Source organism: Typopeltis vanoorti, chromosome 6 (assembly GCF_054136105.1).
Source record: "Typopeltis vanoorti isolate ZY-2024b chromosome 6, IOZ_Tvanoo_1.0, whole genome shotgun sequence".
In the NCBI taxonomy this organism is placed as follows: domain Eukaryota; kingdom Metazoa; phylum Arthropoda; class Arachnida; order Uropygi; family Thelyphonidae; genus Typopeltis; species Typopeltis vanoorti.
The window spans coordinates 52,164,113-52,178,045 of record NC_143554.1 but is presented as its reverse complement, the minus strand read 5'-3'; the positions used below and the strand labels follow the sequence as shown (position 1 = coordinate 52,178,045).

The following is a 13,933-nucleotide window of genomic DNA, read 5'->3' as shown; positions in this document are numbered from 1 at the left end:
TCACCAACTTGGTCACTCTTCTCTGAACCCTCTCCACAGCCTCCTCATCTCCAAGGAATCCAGGTGACCAGACCTGAGCACAGTAATCCAAATGTGGAAGTATCAATGCTTTATAAAGGGGAATAATAACCTCTTTATCTCTGGATGTCAGTGTGTTCCTCAACAACCAAGTAATCCTATGTGCAATCTTGGACACCTTAGCAATGTGTCCTCTGAACTTCATCTCCTTATCTACCAATACCCCTAAGTCCCTAGCCTCATCAATCTCTTGGAGTACCTTTCCATCTATGTAGTACACAGCTGGTAATCTTTTAATCCCAAAATGCAAGACTTTACACTTTTCCACATTGAACTGACATCCATTTTCTTTTGCCCATTTTACCAGCTTATTTAAATCCTCCTGCAAACTTTCAACATCAGCTTGATTTTTTATTGCACTACACAACTTTGCATCATCAGCAAACAACTGAATATCTCCCTTTAAGCCGTTTCCTATATCATTTATATACAAATTAAACAACATTGGCCCAAGCACAGAGCCCTGAGGCACACCACTGGTCACCTGCCTCATTCTGGACTCTGCTCCTCCATACACCACCTTATGGTATCTCTCCCTGAGCCATTCTCCTATCCATATCACCAATTTAATATCCATTCCCATCTGCTCCAATTTGCGTAACAGTGTTCTATGGGGTATCCTGTCAAAAGCCTTAGCAAAATCCAGAAGTACCACTGTGTAGCCAGTTCCTTTGTCCAACTCTGATGTTATTCTATTATGGATAGTTAATAGATTGCTAAGGCAGGATCTACCTTTAACAAAACCATGTTGGCCTCTATAGAGTATCATATCCTGATCCACCCATTCTTGAATTTTGTCTTTAACCAACTTTTCCAATACTTTTACCACTACTCCTGAGATGGTGATTGGTCTGTAATTCAATACTGCAGTTTTAGAGCCACCCTTATGCAAAGGAACCCAATACAATAAATGTTATAATAATATATGTCTGTATTACGATTTTTTTTTCGATGTGGGGCCGTGAAATATTTTAATTTTTCCAAAGGGGGGGGAGGGGCCCTTTACATCCATACGTTTGGGAAGAACTGCTCTAGAAGATGCGCTTTACATTTATGGAAAATACTAAGGAAAGTGGTCTGGGGCTTGCTCAACCTTTTACTACTAGTTGCCCATAAGGCACTATTTATGCTTGCATCTGCCAAAACTTTTAATTTCTATATTCGGCTATGAAATAATGTTGGATTCAATATTCACTTAATTTGTACCATCATGTATTATTTTTGCAGTGTTTTTTCTTTATGTTTTTTGCATTTTAGCACATACTAGTAATGAATGTATCTCTCAGATATATCGCACTGTACGCTACAAAATTACCGCCACGAGCTCCTGAGTGTTAATAAGGGCACTCGTTCAGCCGTATTATGGCAACAATATTTTACAAAAATACAGCATTTAGTTTACTAAATAAAAAAAGTTGCCATTTCTCATTGACAGTTAAAAATGTGCTTATTATATTTTATTAATAAAAAAATTATAGTCACACATACTAAAACTAAACATTTTAGAAACCACTTATTAGATACTGAAGGTAACAACCCATAAAGTATCCTTTCTTTTAGGCTGGCACGGTGATCCGAATGCATTTTTGAAAATTATGGAGACAACTACCACGTTTGAATTAAAAAGTTTAGTTTAATATAACTAAAATCTACAATTGACGTTTCGACCTTTATGTCAAGTTCATCTTCTGGAGCGTACAAATATACACAAGAAACAAGCTATACTACAATCAAACTGGTTCGTTAAAGACACTGACCAACCGCTACCACAATTGTTGGCCTGACCTCTGGTGAAAAAAAAAAATACATAAATTTAAAAAATAATAAAAAATAAAAAAGTGAAATAAAAAAAATAATAAAAATAATAATAAATAAATAAATAAAAAATTATACATCCCATACATTAAAGGGTTATCAGAAAAAATTAACAGAATCCTACAATATTATAACCTCAATGCCACCTTTAAACCACCCACTAAACTTAAAACCATATTTATTACTATTATTACGGGCAACTCCAGGGAGTCATTAGACTCATCGAGGGAGGCCCCAAATCATATTCATCACAACTATTTGACATTCATACAGTATCTATCATACCTCGCCTTAAACTCATTCACTGTCACAGTATCCACCACAGACTCAGGGAGCGCATTCCACTCATTCACTACTCTAAAAGTAAAGAACCCAGCTCTAACACCTTTACTAACCACACTTTTGCCCAGTTTCCATGGATGTCCCCTAGTCCTCCCACAACCAGCCCTGTTCTCAAAAATATCTTCTGAATTAATTTTATAGAAACCCTTCAGTAATTTGAATGTTCAATCATATCTCCCCTCCTCCGCCTATCAACCAATTTTTGCAACCCACAAATCCTCAACCTGTTCTCATATGGTTCATTCCACAGACCTGCTATCATCTTGGTCACTCGCCTCTGGATCCTCTCCACCTCCTCCCCATCAAGAAGAAACCTAGGTGACCAAATCTGAGCACAGTAGTCTAGATGGGGTCTTATCAAGGCTCGATACAGAGGAACAATAACCTGCTTGTCTCTGCTTGTCAACGTATTCTTCAGCAACCAAGTGATTTGATGAGCTGATTTGGCCACTTTTGCAATGTGTCCCCTAAATTTCAATTCCTTATCCACCAACACTCCTAAATCTCGTGCCTCATCAATTTCTGGAGCACGGTTCCACCAATGCAGTAAACTGCCGCCAATCTTTTCACCCCAAAATGCATAACCTTACATTTTGCCACATTAAATTGACATCCATTCTCCTTAGCCCAGACCTCCAATCTATCTAAATCATCCTGCAAAATTTTGACGTCATCTGCATTCACTATTGCCCTACCCAACTGCGCATCATCTGCAAACAAATGAACTGTTCCTCTCAGATCCTTTCCTATATTTCCTATCCTTTCCTATATGAACAAATTAAACAGCAGTGGTCCAAGAACAGATCCTTGTGGCACACGATTAGTCACAGGCCGTCTTGTGGACTCTACTCCTGAGTAAACCACTCTCTGATATCTCTCCGTCAGCCACCCTCCTATCCATCTCACCAACCCTATGTCCATTCCCATATGCTGCAATTTACTGATTAGAATTCCATGTGGTATCCTGTCAAAGGCCTTAGCAAGGTCCAGTAGAATCACTGTAAACCCATTACCCTTATCCAGTTCAGCCGTCACTGTGTTATAATACGTGAGCAAGTTACTGAGGCATGACCTACCCTTCACAAAACCATGCTGTCCCCGATACAGTAACCCATTTTCTTCTATCCCATCTTGTATTTTCCTCTTGACTATTTTCTCTAAGACCTTGATAATGATTCCTGTTATGCTGATTGGCTGGTAATTTTCAACAGCAGCCTTGGAACCACCTTTGTGCAGTGGAACTATTTTCCCCTCTTTCCACCCCCTTGGGACTGACCCAGTCCTGAGGCTCAAATTAAACAAAATGGTCAAGGGCACTGACAATTCTTTGGCTGCTTCACTTACGACACAAGCTGGTATACCATCCAATCCCACAGATGTATTGACATTGAGGTTCTGTAATAGACTAGTTACCTCTACTTCATTCATCACAATTCCAGTATAAGCTGTTGGTTCTTCCATTCCTGCGAAGTCACCACCTGGATGATATACTCTTGCAAAGTGCTCGCTCAGTAATTCCACAATATCGACTGATTCGGTTACTTCCCTACCCTCAGCATTTTTTAAGATCATTCTACCATGAGCATTTTTCCTTTTACTTGCAACATATTGAAAAAACTGTTTGGGATTCTCTTTAGCCTGCATGGCCAATTTCCTTTCGTAATCTGCTTTTGCTTTTCTTACCACCCTTGTTACCATCCTGGCCTGAGCTTTATACTGTTCCTGCACCTGATGGTCACCCTTCTCCTTAAATTCCCTCCACAATTGTTTCTTTTTTTGCAGCTCAAGCTTAATAGTGTTATTCATCCATTTAACCCCTACTTGATTTATTATTCGGACTCTTGGTATACAGTCAACCATTGCCTCCTGCAAACAGTTCTTAACCACCTCCCATGCACTATCAACATCCAGCCCTTGCAGTTTTACATGCCATGGCATTGAGCCAAGCACACACCTAAGCTTGTTATACTTACCAGCCCGGTAATTCCACATGTACCCTGTCTTAATTGTAAATTCGACTCCTTTAGCCACCTCCCAAGTCATGACTTTATGGTCACTCTCACCAATTGGTGGCAACTTGGTCATGTTCATTACAGCCACATTCTCGGTTGCAATTACTAGGTCCAGCACTCTCTGCCCCCTGGTATTTTCCAATACATGTTGCCGTAGATAGTTGTCTCTTAATAACCGCATAAAATCCAATTCCTTCCTCCCATGTGCCCTCTCCTCTTTCCAGTCAATGTTACCATAATTGAAATCACCCATAATAATTACCCTCCTTCCACTCATTTCTTCTATTTGCTTATGCATACTATCCCCACCATCTGCTCCATCACCCGGTCTATAGCAGCACCCAATTGTATATTTTGTTCTGCTAGATTCTATCTCACACCAAACAGCCTCAAATGTGCTTTTTTCCCCATCATGCAGTTCAACTTCTATACTCCTTGGCTGAAGCTCATCAGCTATCATCAATAACAATCCTCCCCCCTTTTTATTCACCCTGTCACTCCTGAACACGCTATACCTGTCGCATTCAATCCCACTAGCTTTATCATCTTCTGTCAGCCATGTTTCACTAATACCGACAACCTGTGGCCTGGAAGTGCCAACCATGGCCAAAAACTCTTCCTTCTTGTTCCTAATACTCCTGGCTTTAGTGTACATGAATCGCAGAAGCCCATTTGTTCCATCCCTAACTATCCCATTCTGATTTGTTGTCTGTCGTATTCGCTCGGGCATAATATACTCATTCATACACTTAACTGCCCCCCCTAAAGTCTGCATATCTACTCCCCCCTCTTAATAAATCTAGTTTCCCTGAGTCTGTACATCCACTTCAACATCATTCATCAACACTCTTTCAAGTCTCCGTACACCAACTCCATTCAAATGCAACCCATCCATCTTATATAAGTCTTTTCGTCCATCGAACTCATTCCACACATCCACAAATTCCACACCACTCTCCATGCATAACCCTCGCATAAAGTCATTGTCAATTATGGCCCTCCTTCTAAACACTTCGCTGTCATACCACGGTAAGATACCATCCTAACTCTCTCACTCTTCTCTTTTGCTACCTCAAACAACTCCCTCACATCCTCTATCATTTCCATTTTGTCCTCTTTCAAATCGTTCGTTCCTGCCACGATTATCATCTCTTTCACCCTCTGTTTTTGCAGTTATTACATTGTATGCTGTTATTACATTATGGTGGGAGGTCACTACCCAGACCGGTTTCAGCCTTTTGTAATAACAGCATACATTTCCTAGGAAATGCGTTTTTACATTATGGAAAATACCTAAGAATAGCGATCAGAACTTTACCGCCTTTGCTGCGAGTTCTCCGGTATTGTACTACGTACTAGGGTCACTTGCATTAGCTCACGCTAGTGACTGCCGATACTTTTATAGTTTACTATATTCGGCATGAAACTCTCTGATTCCGATCTTTGAGTTTCTTATTCGGTTTTAAAACAATGTGGGATTTAATAACCCCTTAATTTAAATAATGTTTATATCGCCGAAATGAAGCCTATTGGCTCTTTATATTTAAGTAACTTAATGGTTGCACCTGTTTGGAAACTCGTATAGCAGAGTATATAAGTTCTTTTCGCTATACACTTTGGTATTCATTTGGTATAGCTACTCACTGATGATGCCTCAAAATAGGCTGAAACCGGTCTGGGTAGTGACCTCCCACCATAATGTAATAACAACATACATTTCCTAGGAAATGTGTTTTTACATTATGGAAAATACCTAAGAATAGCGATCAGAACTTTACCGCATTTGCTGCGAGTTCTCCGGTATTGTACTATGTACTAGGGTCACTTGCATTAGCTCACGCTAGTGATCGCCGATACTTTTATAGTTTACTATATTCGGCATGAAACTCTCTGATTCCGATCTTTGAGTTTCTTATTCGGTTTTAAAATGTGGGATTTAATATCCCCCTTAATTTAAATAATTTAATTTTTTTAAATGTAATTCTTGATTCAGCAATAACATCAATTACTGAGAGATTTGAACAGCTACTAAGGTAGTTTCTGACCTCTGGAATCTCGAGTATGAGGAAAGATTCAGAAGATGTAATTTGCAGAGTCTGGTGGACAGGAGGAAGAGGGGAGATATGATAGAGACCTACAAGTTGGTAAGGGGTTGTTATAGGATCGATGGTGGAGAAGTTCTATAGAGAATAGTGGGAGATGAGGGGAGAACCAGAGGTCATCCCTGGAAACTGTATAAAGAAGATGTGAGTAGGGGAGTGAAAGGCAGGTTTTTTTCGTGCAGAGTTGTGAATGATTGGAATGCCTTGCCTGAGAGTGTGGTGTCTGCAAGGAGTTTGAGTGTTTTAAAACATGGTATGATGAGATGTGTGTGTGATAAAAGGACCTCCCAGATGAGTCTTTGACTCCATGAGGTCTTGGGGTAATAATAATAATAATAATAAATAAATAAATAAATATGAATCAATTTTTGGGTTTCTCTTTAACATTGGTAACTTAAAATTTGATAATGATACGTTAAAAAAAAGCTTATTTCAACTTAGAAATTGTTCTGTCTGATGGTGATCAAAAACATATTTCAGCAATAGGTTTATTAGATGAATTAAAAATTTTGTCTCGGAAGATATCATATAATTATTCTCCCAAAGAAGTATTAAATCATATTTGTGCAAATAACTGCATAAGTCTTTTTCCTAATGTGTACACATCACTACGAAGCAAGTGCAGATCGTAGTTGTTTTTCTAAATTAAGACTTATTAAAAATTATTTGAGGTCTGCAATGTCCCAAGAGAGAGATTAGATGGCTTAGCCACTTTATCTATTGAAAGTGACATAGCCAAGACATTAGATCTAAAAGAAGTAGTAAAGTCTTTTGCTGAAATTAAGGCTAGAAAGTTTCTTTTTTTTTTTAAATAATTAAAATTGTTAATTCTTAATTTAGACTTCTTCATATTTGTTTTGTCATATTATTGTGATTTATGTAATATTTATAAATTGTGTTAAAATTATGTACTCATTAATAAACGCAAAAATATTTTATTTATTTATTATTATTATTTATTTATAATTTTTATATATACATATACAATTTCGACCAAAGGGCAGAAAAAAAAAATCTTGCCCACACTCAAAAATTTGCTCAAGCCGGCATTGTAAGCTTGCTATCTACAGGATATTAAACTGTAATCATTAAGTTTTCCAATGGGAAAAAAAGAATATCTTATCCTATATAGAGTAACATATTCTTAACCACCAAGGCTTGAAGTCTTATATATTTTTTTTTTATTTTTTTAATTCAGTTATATGTGTTAGTCTTGAAAATATAATAATTATTTTTATGAATTCTTTTTAAGTTTACAAATAACAAAAAAAAAAAAAAAAAAAAAAAAACTTTGATGGGAAATATTTTACAAAAACATGACTAAAAAAAGAGTATTCTGGTACAAGACTTTTATAATTCAAAACATAATTACCAAGGTAACTGTCATCATCGTATGCTGGTGCTTCAGCTGTGCTATGCTGCACACCAGAGCGAATGTTACGAGAAAAAACCTGTCCTACATCATTAACAGAAAAAAAGAAATGATATTATATGATGAAATAATACTAAAATTCTATACTTATTTAATAAGAATGTTTCAGAAAATAAACATGAATAACAGCTAAGTAAAAAATGAGATAAGTAGTTCTTATAATCTTTGCTATTCCTTTCCCAAAGGTTTCTTTTCTATTTCACATCTGCTAGAAAGAAAAAATTAAGGAATTTTTGGCCTTGTTGTTGGTCTTCTGGACTGAGTGAATAGCCACTTACTCTCAAATCTAGGATGTGGATTTGAATCCAACTATGGCAGGGATGTGGATGTCGTTAAGTAACAGATGATTTCCATCACTTGATACAAATATCTTAAATATAGGCTGACCATAGGTACCGTTTTGAATGGAATAGTACCGTTTTTTTTCATATTTCCCGGGCATCCTGTTGTTTTAATAAAAATGTCAGTTTTGTCCTGTTTTTATTGAAAACTATAAATATACTTTAATATTGGTCAATCATAAATTATTATTCATAACCTATAATCATATATCAATATCATGGGTACCAGTAATTTGCATAACCATGGAGTCACATTGTTTGATACTAAATATCTATATCTGCTATGATTTATTCAGAGAAAATAAAAAAATACATGTTGGCAACACTTGCGCATCTCAGATGCAGTGTCTCTGTTCTGCTGTAGCATTAGTGTTTATTTTGTCTGTATGCTAACCGGTAGCTTTGTTATTCAATGCCAGTGGTTTAAATTTCATATTTTTTAAAGCTTTAAGTCTTATTTTTTAAAGCTTTAAGTCTATTCTTGCAATGTCAAAGAAGCGAAACTGCAGTTTTAATGACAATCTCCAGAAAGAATTCAAATTTATTAAACTGGACAAGCTGTGTAGTGATGGAACAAAAGTGGTATGCCAACACTGTAATGTTCATTTTTCCGTTGCTCATGGAGGCAGAAGTGACATATCAACCAATATCTACGTAGCTAGAAACACAAGGATGCTGAAAAGATGGTGATAGTGAAAGTGATAAAATTGCAGGAAGTGAAGCTCCTTGCTTATCATACTGTGTGCCATGGCCAAAATTTTCGCATAAATAACTGCTTGTCAACATTGATAAATAAAATTTATAAACCAAAATTTTCTTCAGCATGTACCAAATCAGAATATTTCAGCTACAGAAGTAGCCATGAACACTGATATTCTTGTAAACAATTTAGAGTCCAGAAAAAGTGAAGTGTTTGTAACTACTGATGTCAAAAAACAACTGAAAATGTTAGTAGATTCAGGAGAAATTAATGAGGCTAAGTTTTTTTGAGGTAGTTGAGAATTTCTATGAAACCAGATACAATATATCAACAAGTGGAAGTGCAGTTTAGGAAACACTGAGAAGTTCAAGTAGGTGTTACTAAAGAAGACACCTGAATGGAAAGAAATACAGGACAGCAGGAACAAGGAACTCATCACATGCACTAAAACAGAAGAAACTCATGTATTCGATCAGTGGATCCTCATTGTATCTATAATTGTGAGGCAGTTGGATACATGGAATAAAGAAAACATTCCTGTATCTGATAGATGGGTCCAAATTTTTTCTGAAATGAGCGAAAAACGCCTAGCATTTCGAGACTTTTGTAATATTGCAGAGTTTATTCTTTGTCTTCCAGGAAGTACAGCACCTATTGAGAGAATATTTTCTGTTATGAAAAGTATGTGGTCAAAGGAGAAATCTAGATTAAGTGTTGAGACAATGAGGACTATGTTAGTTGTAAGACAAAATTGTGTCATGGAGTTGTGAAAAGTTTTGATAGTGTTGAAAGACCGAAATTTGCTGTGCAAGATCACTTCAGAGAAATATTCATTTCATGATCATGGTGAAATACAGTCCCCCCCCCCTCCCCTTCTGCGTCTACCTAAATTTTTGTATGGGTTCTGTCACTGAAGAATACTGGCAAGGTCAATATGTTTATGTAATAAAACTTTTTTTTGTCGTCTTGCTTTTTCATGAATCCAGAATATTATTACATAACCCCCATCCTGTTTTTGCCATCCTGATGTCCCGTTTTTGTCTCAAGGAAATATGGTCAGCCTACTTAAATATCATAATGCAGCATATATATGGTGAGAAACTACCACCACACATAGTGAAGAGCTGAAATAGCTTGAAAAACCACAGGTTATTCCTAAGGGCAAACATAGCAGATGGTGCTTGGAACTAGGCTCTAACACAGTCTAACACAGAATACACAGATGTTTAAGATTCCTTCCTTGCTATTCTTGCTCTTTCCAAAATTTTCCTATTCTCTAAAAATGCCTTTAAGATTGAAAAAGTTTATAAAACAGAGCTTCTAGATTATCTGATCATCCCCACCTATGGTGCTACTGTACTATAGATTTATAAACTTATAAGTAAAATGGCATTATAACAAATAAATAAACATATGAATAAAAAATATTTCTAAATAAAGAAAAAATATCAATGAGCTTTGATGATTTCATCAATATCGATAATGAATAATTATAAATTGCTAATGTTTTGTCATTATTCTACAAACAAACAATCTCAGGAATGTGCCACAGAGTTAGAAAAAGCATTATATTAACATGGCAACTATTGAAATATGTGCTGCAATGTGACTGTGTAGCTTCAGCTGATATCACTAAAGCAGCAGAGTAGGTCAAAAGCAGCCAGTTCTGCTTGAATTCTGTCCAATTCTCTAACAGACCACAGCTTCAAATCCTCATATTGGCATGGATGTTTGTGAATGTCTTTAGGTGTGCCAAGCTGGGAAAACTTGTAGTACCCAAATAGTCACTCGTGACTTCCAGGCATTACTTTTCACATACAATTGATATCTTTCTCACATCAAGTTTAACTACTTACTATAGTAGCACCAATTTGCTATATGACAATCTGTAAATGCCTCTGCAAAAATTCAAAATACAGAAGTATATGTATTCTGCTTATCAACTTCTGGTGATACTCTATTATAAAATGTAAATAGATAAGTAAAATATAACTTCCCCTTAACACACTAATGCTGGCTCCTACAAATGAATCATATTCTGATTAAAAAAAAAGAAAGAAAGAAACAGTTCACTCTATCTTCAACCAAAACTGATTTATTTTTCCTTCATATTATTTCCACACATGAGATGCAGAGAAGCCAATAAGAAATAAATTCTGTATGTGGGTAGGGGTCAGGAACAGAACAATCTGTTGATGTTCATCATAAATAAACTGTTAGAGATGACAGTCTTTGGAAATGCTGCACAGTAGATGAAACAAAAGATGACTGGGAATGACAGGTTCAATGAGCATGGAGTTCTGACTATAAAGTAATTTCTCAACTTTCTTAACCTTTTTTGGATCATGCCCCACCTCAACGTCTCAAAGATTTTGATGTCCCCCCCTCCGTAGCATAATAGTCAACCAAGTTCTGAAAAAGTATAATATAAATATGTACATTTTCTAATTGTCCCCTAAAATATTCAAATTGCTCCCCTGTGGGGGCATATGCACCACATTGATAAACATTGACATAAAGGGATGTTGAGCAGATGTTTGATCTGGCAGAAATGGAAGGCATAAAAGATGCCAGTTCTGCTAAACAGCAGCCATGAAAAATATCTGTAGAACAGACAATGCAAAGCTGATCATCTATGAGAAAGTGCCTGAAGAGAGTCTATAAGAAATGTGTCATTAATCAACCAAACTGCTCTTTTTCTGAACACATCAAGAATTTTTAGAGAGGTCTTAGACATAACATTCAATGAGTGGCTAAGATTTGGGATTTATACAGAGTAAGTAACTGGTCAGAAGAGAAGCACTATCTTGAGCAGTAAAGGATGTCAAGTTTCTTGGAAAGTGATGATGCTATAGAGGTGACATGATTATGCTGGGAAATGCTTGGAATAAGAGTCAGTACAAGAAGAGATATCTGGTCTTGACTGCTGAGCTGAGAATCATTAAAAGGAAGTGGAGAAGATCCAAGGTTTTGTGTGTGCGTGTGAGAGAGAGAGAGAAAACAAAACTGTGTTCTGGAAGCATTGAAGTTGACTAGTCGTTTTCAACCCAATCAAGGAGACTGTGGAGATCAGTATTCAGGGAATTTATGACAGAGTATTTTGAAGCCTGGGATGTTTGTAGAGAGTGCTATTATCTGCAGAACTATGAAAAGGTTTGCAGGTAATGCAAACCTTTTGAAAGCAGGTAATTTATATAAATCAGAAACCCAGAGGGACACTAGCATTAACAGGAAAATCTGAGAGAACAGTAGCCACTGATTGATTCCTATTACACATAGTGATCAATCAGGGAGAGAAAACTGACAGTCCAATTACACAAAAATGAAGGCAGTCCATATAGTAGTAATATGCTGAGAAACCCTCACTGCCAGACCCTATCAAAAGCTTTGGAGATGTCAAGTGCAATGGCACAGGTTTCTCCGAACCTTTCCATAGAAAGAGTCCAGAAGTGTGTGATGCAGGCCACGACATCACTGGATCTGAATTGGTGAAATCCATACTAGTGGTCTAATTAGATAGCAATTCTTCACTGTTAAAGCATTCTGTCAAAGTCTTGTGGAGGGTGCTATCATCAGCAGAACTATGAATAACATTAAGAAAAATATTAGTATTTCATATTTCAATTTAAAACATGATAACCACTTCCTTCTTGATTAGTTCAATGAAACGTGCATATGACAAAATCCATATTGCAAAATAAAGTTGAAAACATTAGTATCAAATATAGGATTTATACAAACCTATTTCAGGTCTCAATAAGGAAAGTGGTGTCTCAAACATAGTGAAAAACTTAATCTACCACCTAATGGTGGTAGATTAAGTTTTTTAAGAATAGAGTGGATAGCATATCCGCTCTCTAGCTAAAAAGGTTTGAATCCCGCCATGGATATGAATGTTTGTGATTGTCTATGGAAATACCAGTGCTGGTCAGCAGTAGATGGCATTGGTGTAGTTGCGGTCATATTTGGTGATTGAATGGTGGAGACAAGAGTTGAAGAGCAGGTGTCCTCCCTCAATGAGTCCTTGGACTCCCTGGAGGTGTCAAATAATAATAATGACTCAAAAAATATATATGTATATGGTGGGATTCAAACTCATGGTCTGGAGTGCAGAACAAAGTACATAGCTAGAAAGTACAAATGCTAAATAATTTGCTTCTTTAGTAATTCCTAGTTTGCAGATCAGCAGTATTATCCTGTTCAGTTTTCAGCAATAGCATTTGGAATCATGTCCTTTTCTTTTGTGATTACCTCCAAGGGATATATCCTTTCTTGCTTCATCATCAAATTCCTGACATGTACCCTCAAGGATACATGTCAGGAATTTGATATGATAGTACTACACAGGATATGATAGTACTACATGAAAAATTTACATCATTACTAACTTCCCACCTACAATATTCCTCCAAATCAGTCTGTTACTTGTCAAGACTCCAACATTATCAGATCTTATATTTCTATCGTCTAAGGCACTTTGTACCGTATCAATCTACCTACATCTTGGTCTTCCTCTCGGTCATTTTCCTGCCAACCTGGCAGAGAACACTTGTTTTGCTAATCTTTTCTCACCCATTCTGTTTAAGTGACCATACCACCTGAGATTAGCTCTGCTAATGCATTTCTGAATGCTGACAATGTCAAGTTCTTTCCTAATATCCTCGTTTTTAAAATGGTTGCCATTGATGCCATCTGTTCATGCCTCGAATCTTTCTCAGGATTCTCATATTTGCAGTCTCTAGTCTTTGGTCGAGTGTTTTACTTCTGACCCAGCTCTAAGATCCATAAGTTAAAACTGGTTTGAACACTGTCTTGTATACAGCTAATTTAGTGTTCTGACTAATTTCTCTCTTTTTCCATATGAATTTATTCAATTGAATTCCTACAATACCAGCTTTGTTGATTCTGTTGTCAATTTCCATATTTAATTTACCATCTTCACTAAACATCGTGCCTAAGTAGCTGAAATGTTTTACTTGTTCCACAGGTTCTCAATTCACAACACAGTTGATATTTTCAATAATTCTGCCTATTTTCATTGTCTTTGTCTTTTTATTGCTCACCTTCATACCATATCTATTACAACAGCTATTCAATTTAGTCAGAGAATC

General features: G+C 36.6%; 1 protein-coding gene across 1 annotated transcript in view; it reads right to left on the bottom strand.

Moving 5' to 3' along the window:
- LOC150105451 (integrin alpha-PS2-like) overlaps window positions 1-13,933 on the bottom strand; it is a 536,973-nt gene that overhangs the window by 341,721 nt on the left and 181,319 nt on the right. The window contains exon 7 of the mRNA XM_090394825.1: window positions 7,722-7,805. Coding sequence (XP_090250951.1) covers window positions 7,722-7,805 — 84 coding nt within the window. The remainder of the gene's footprint in view (window positions 1-7,721; window positions 7,806-13,933) is intronic.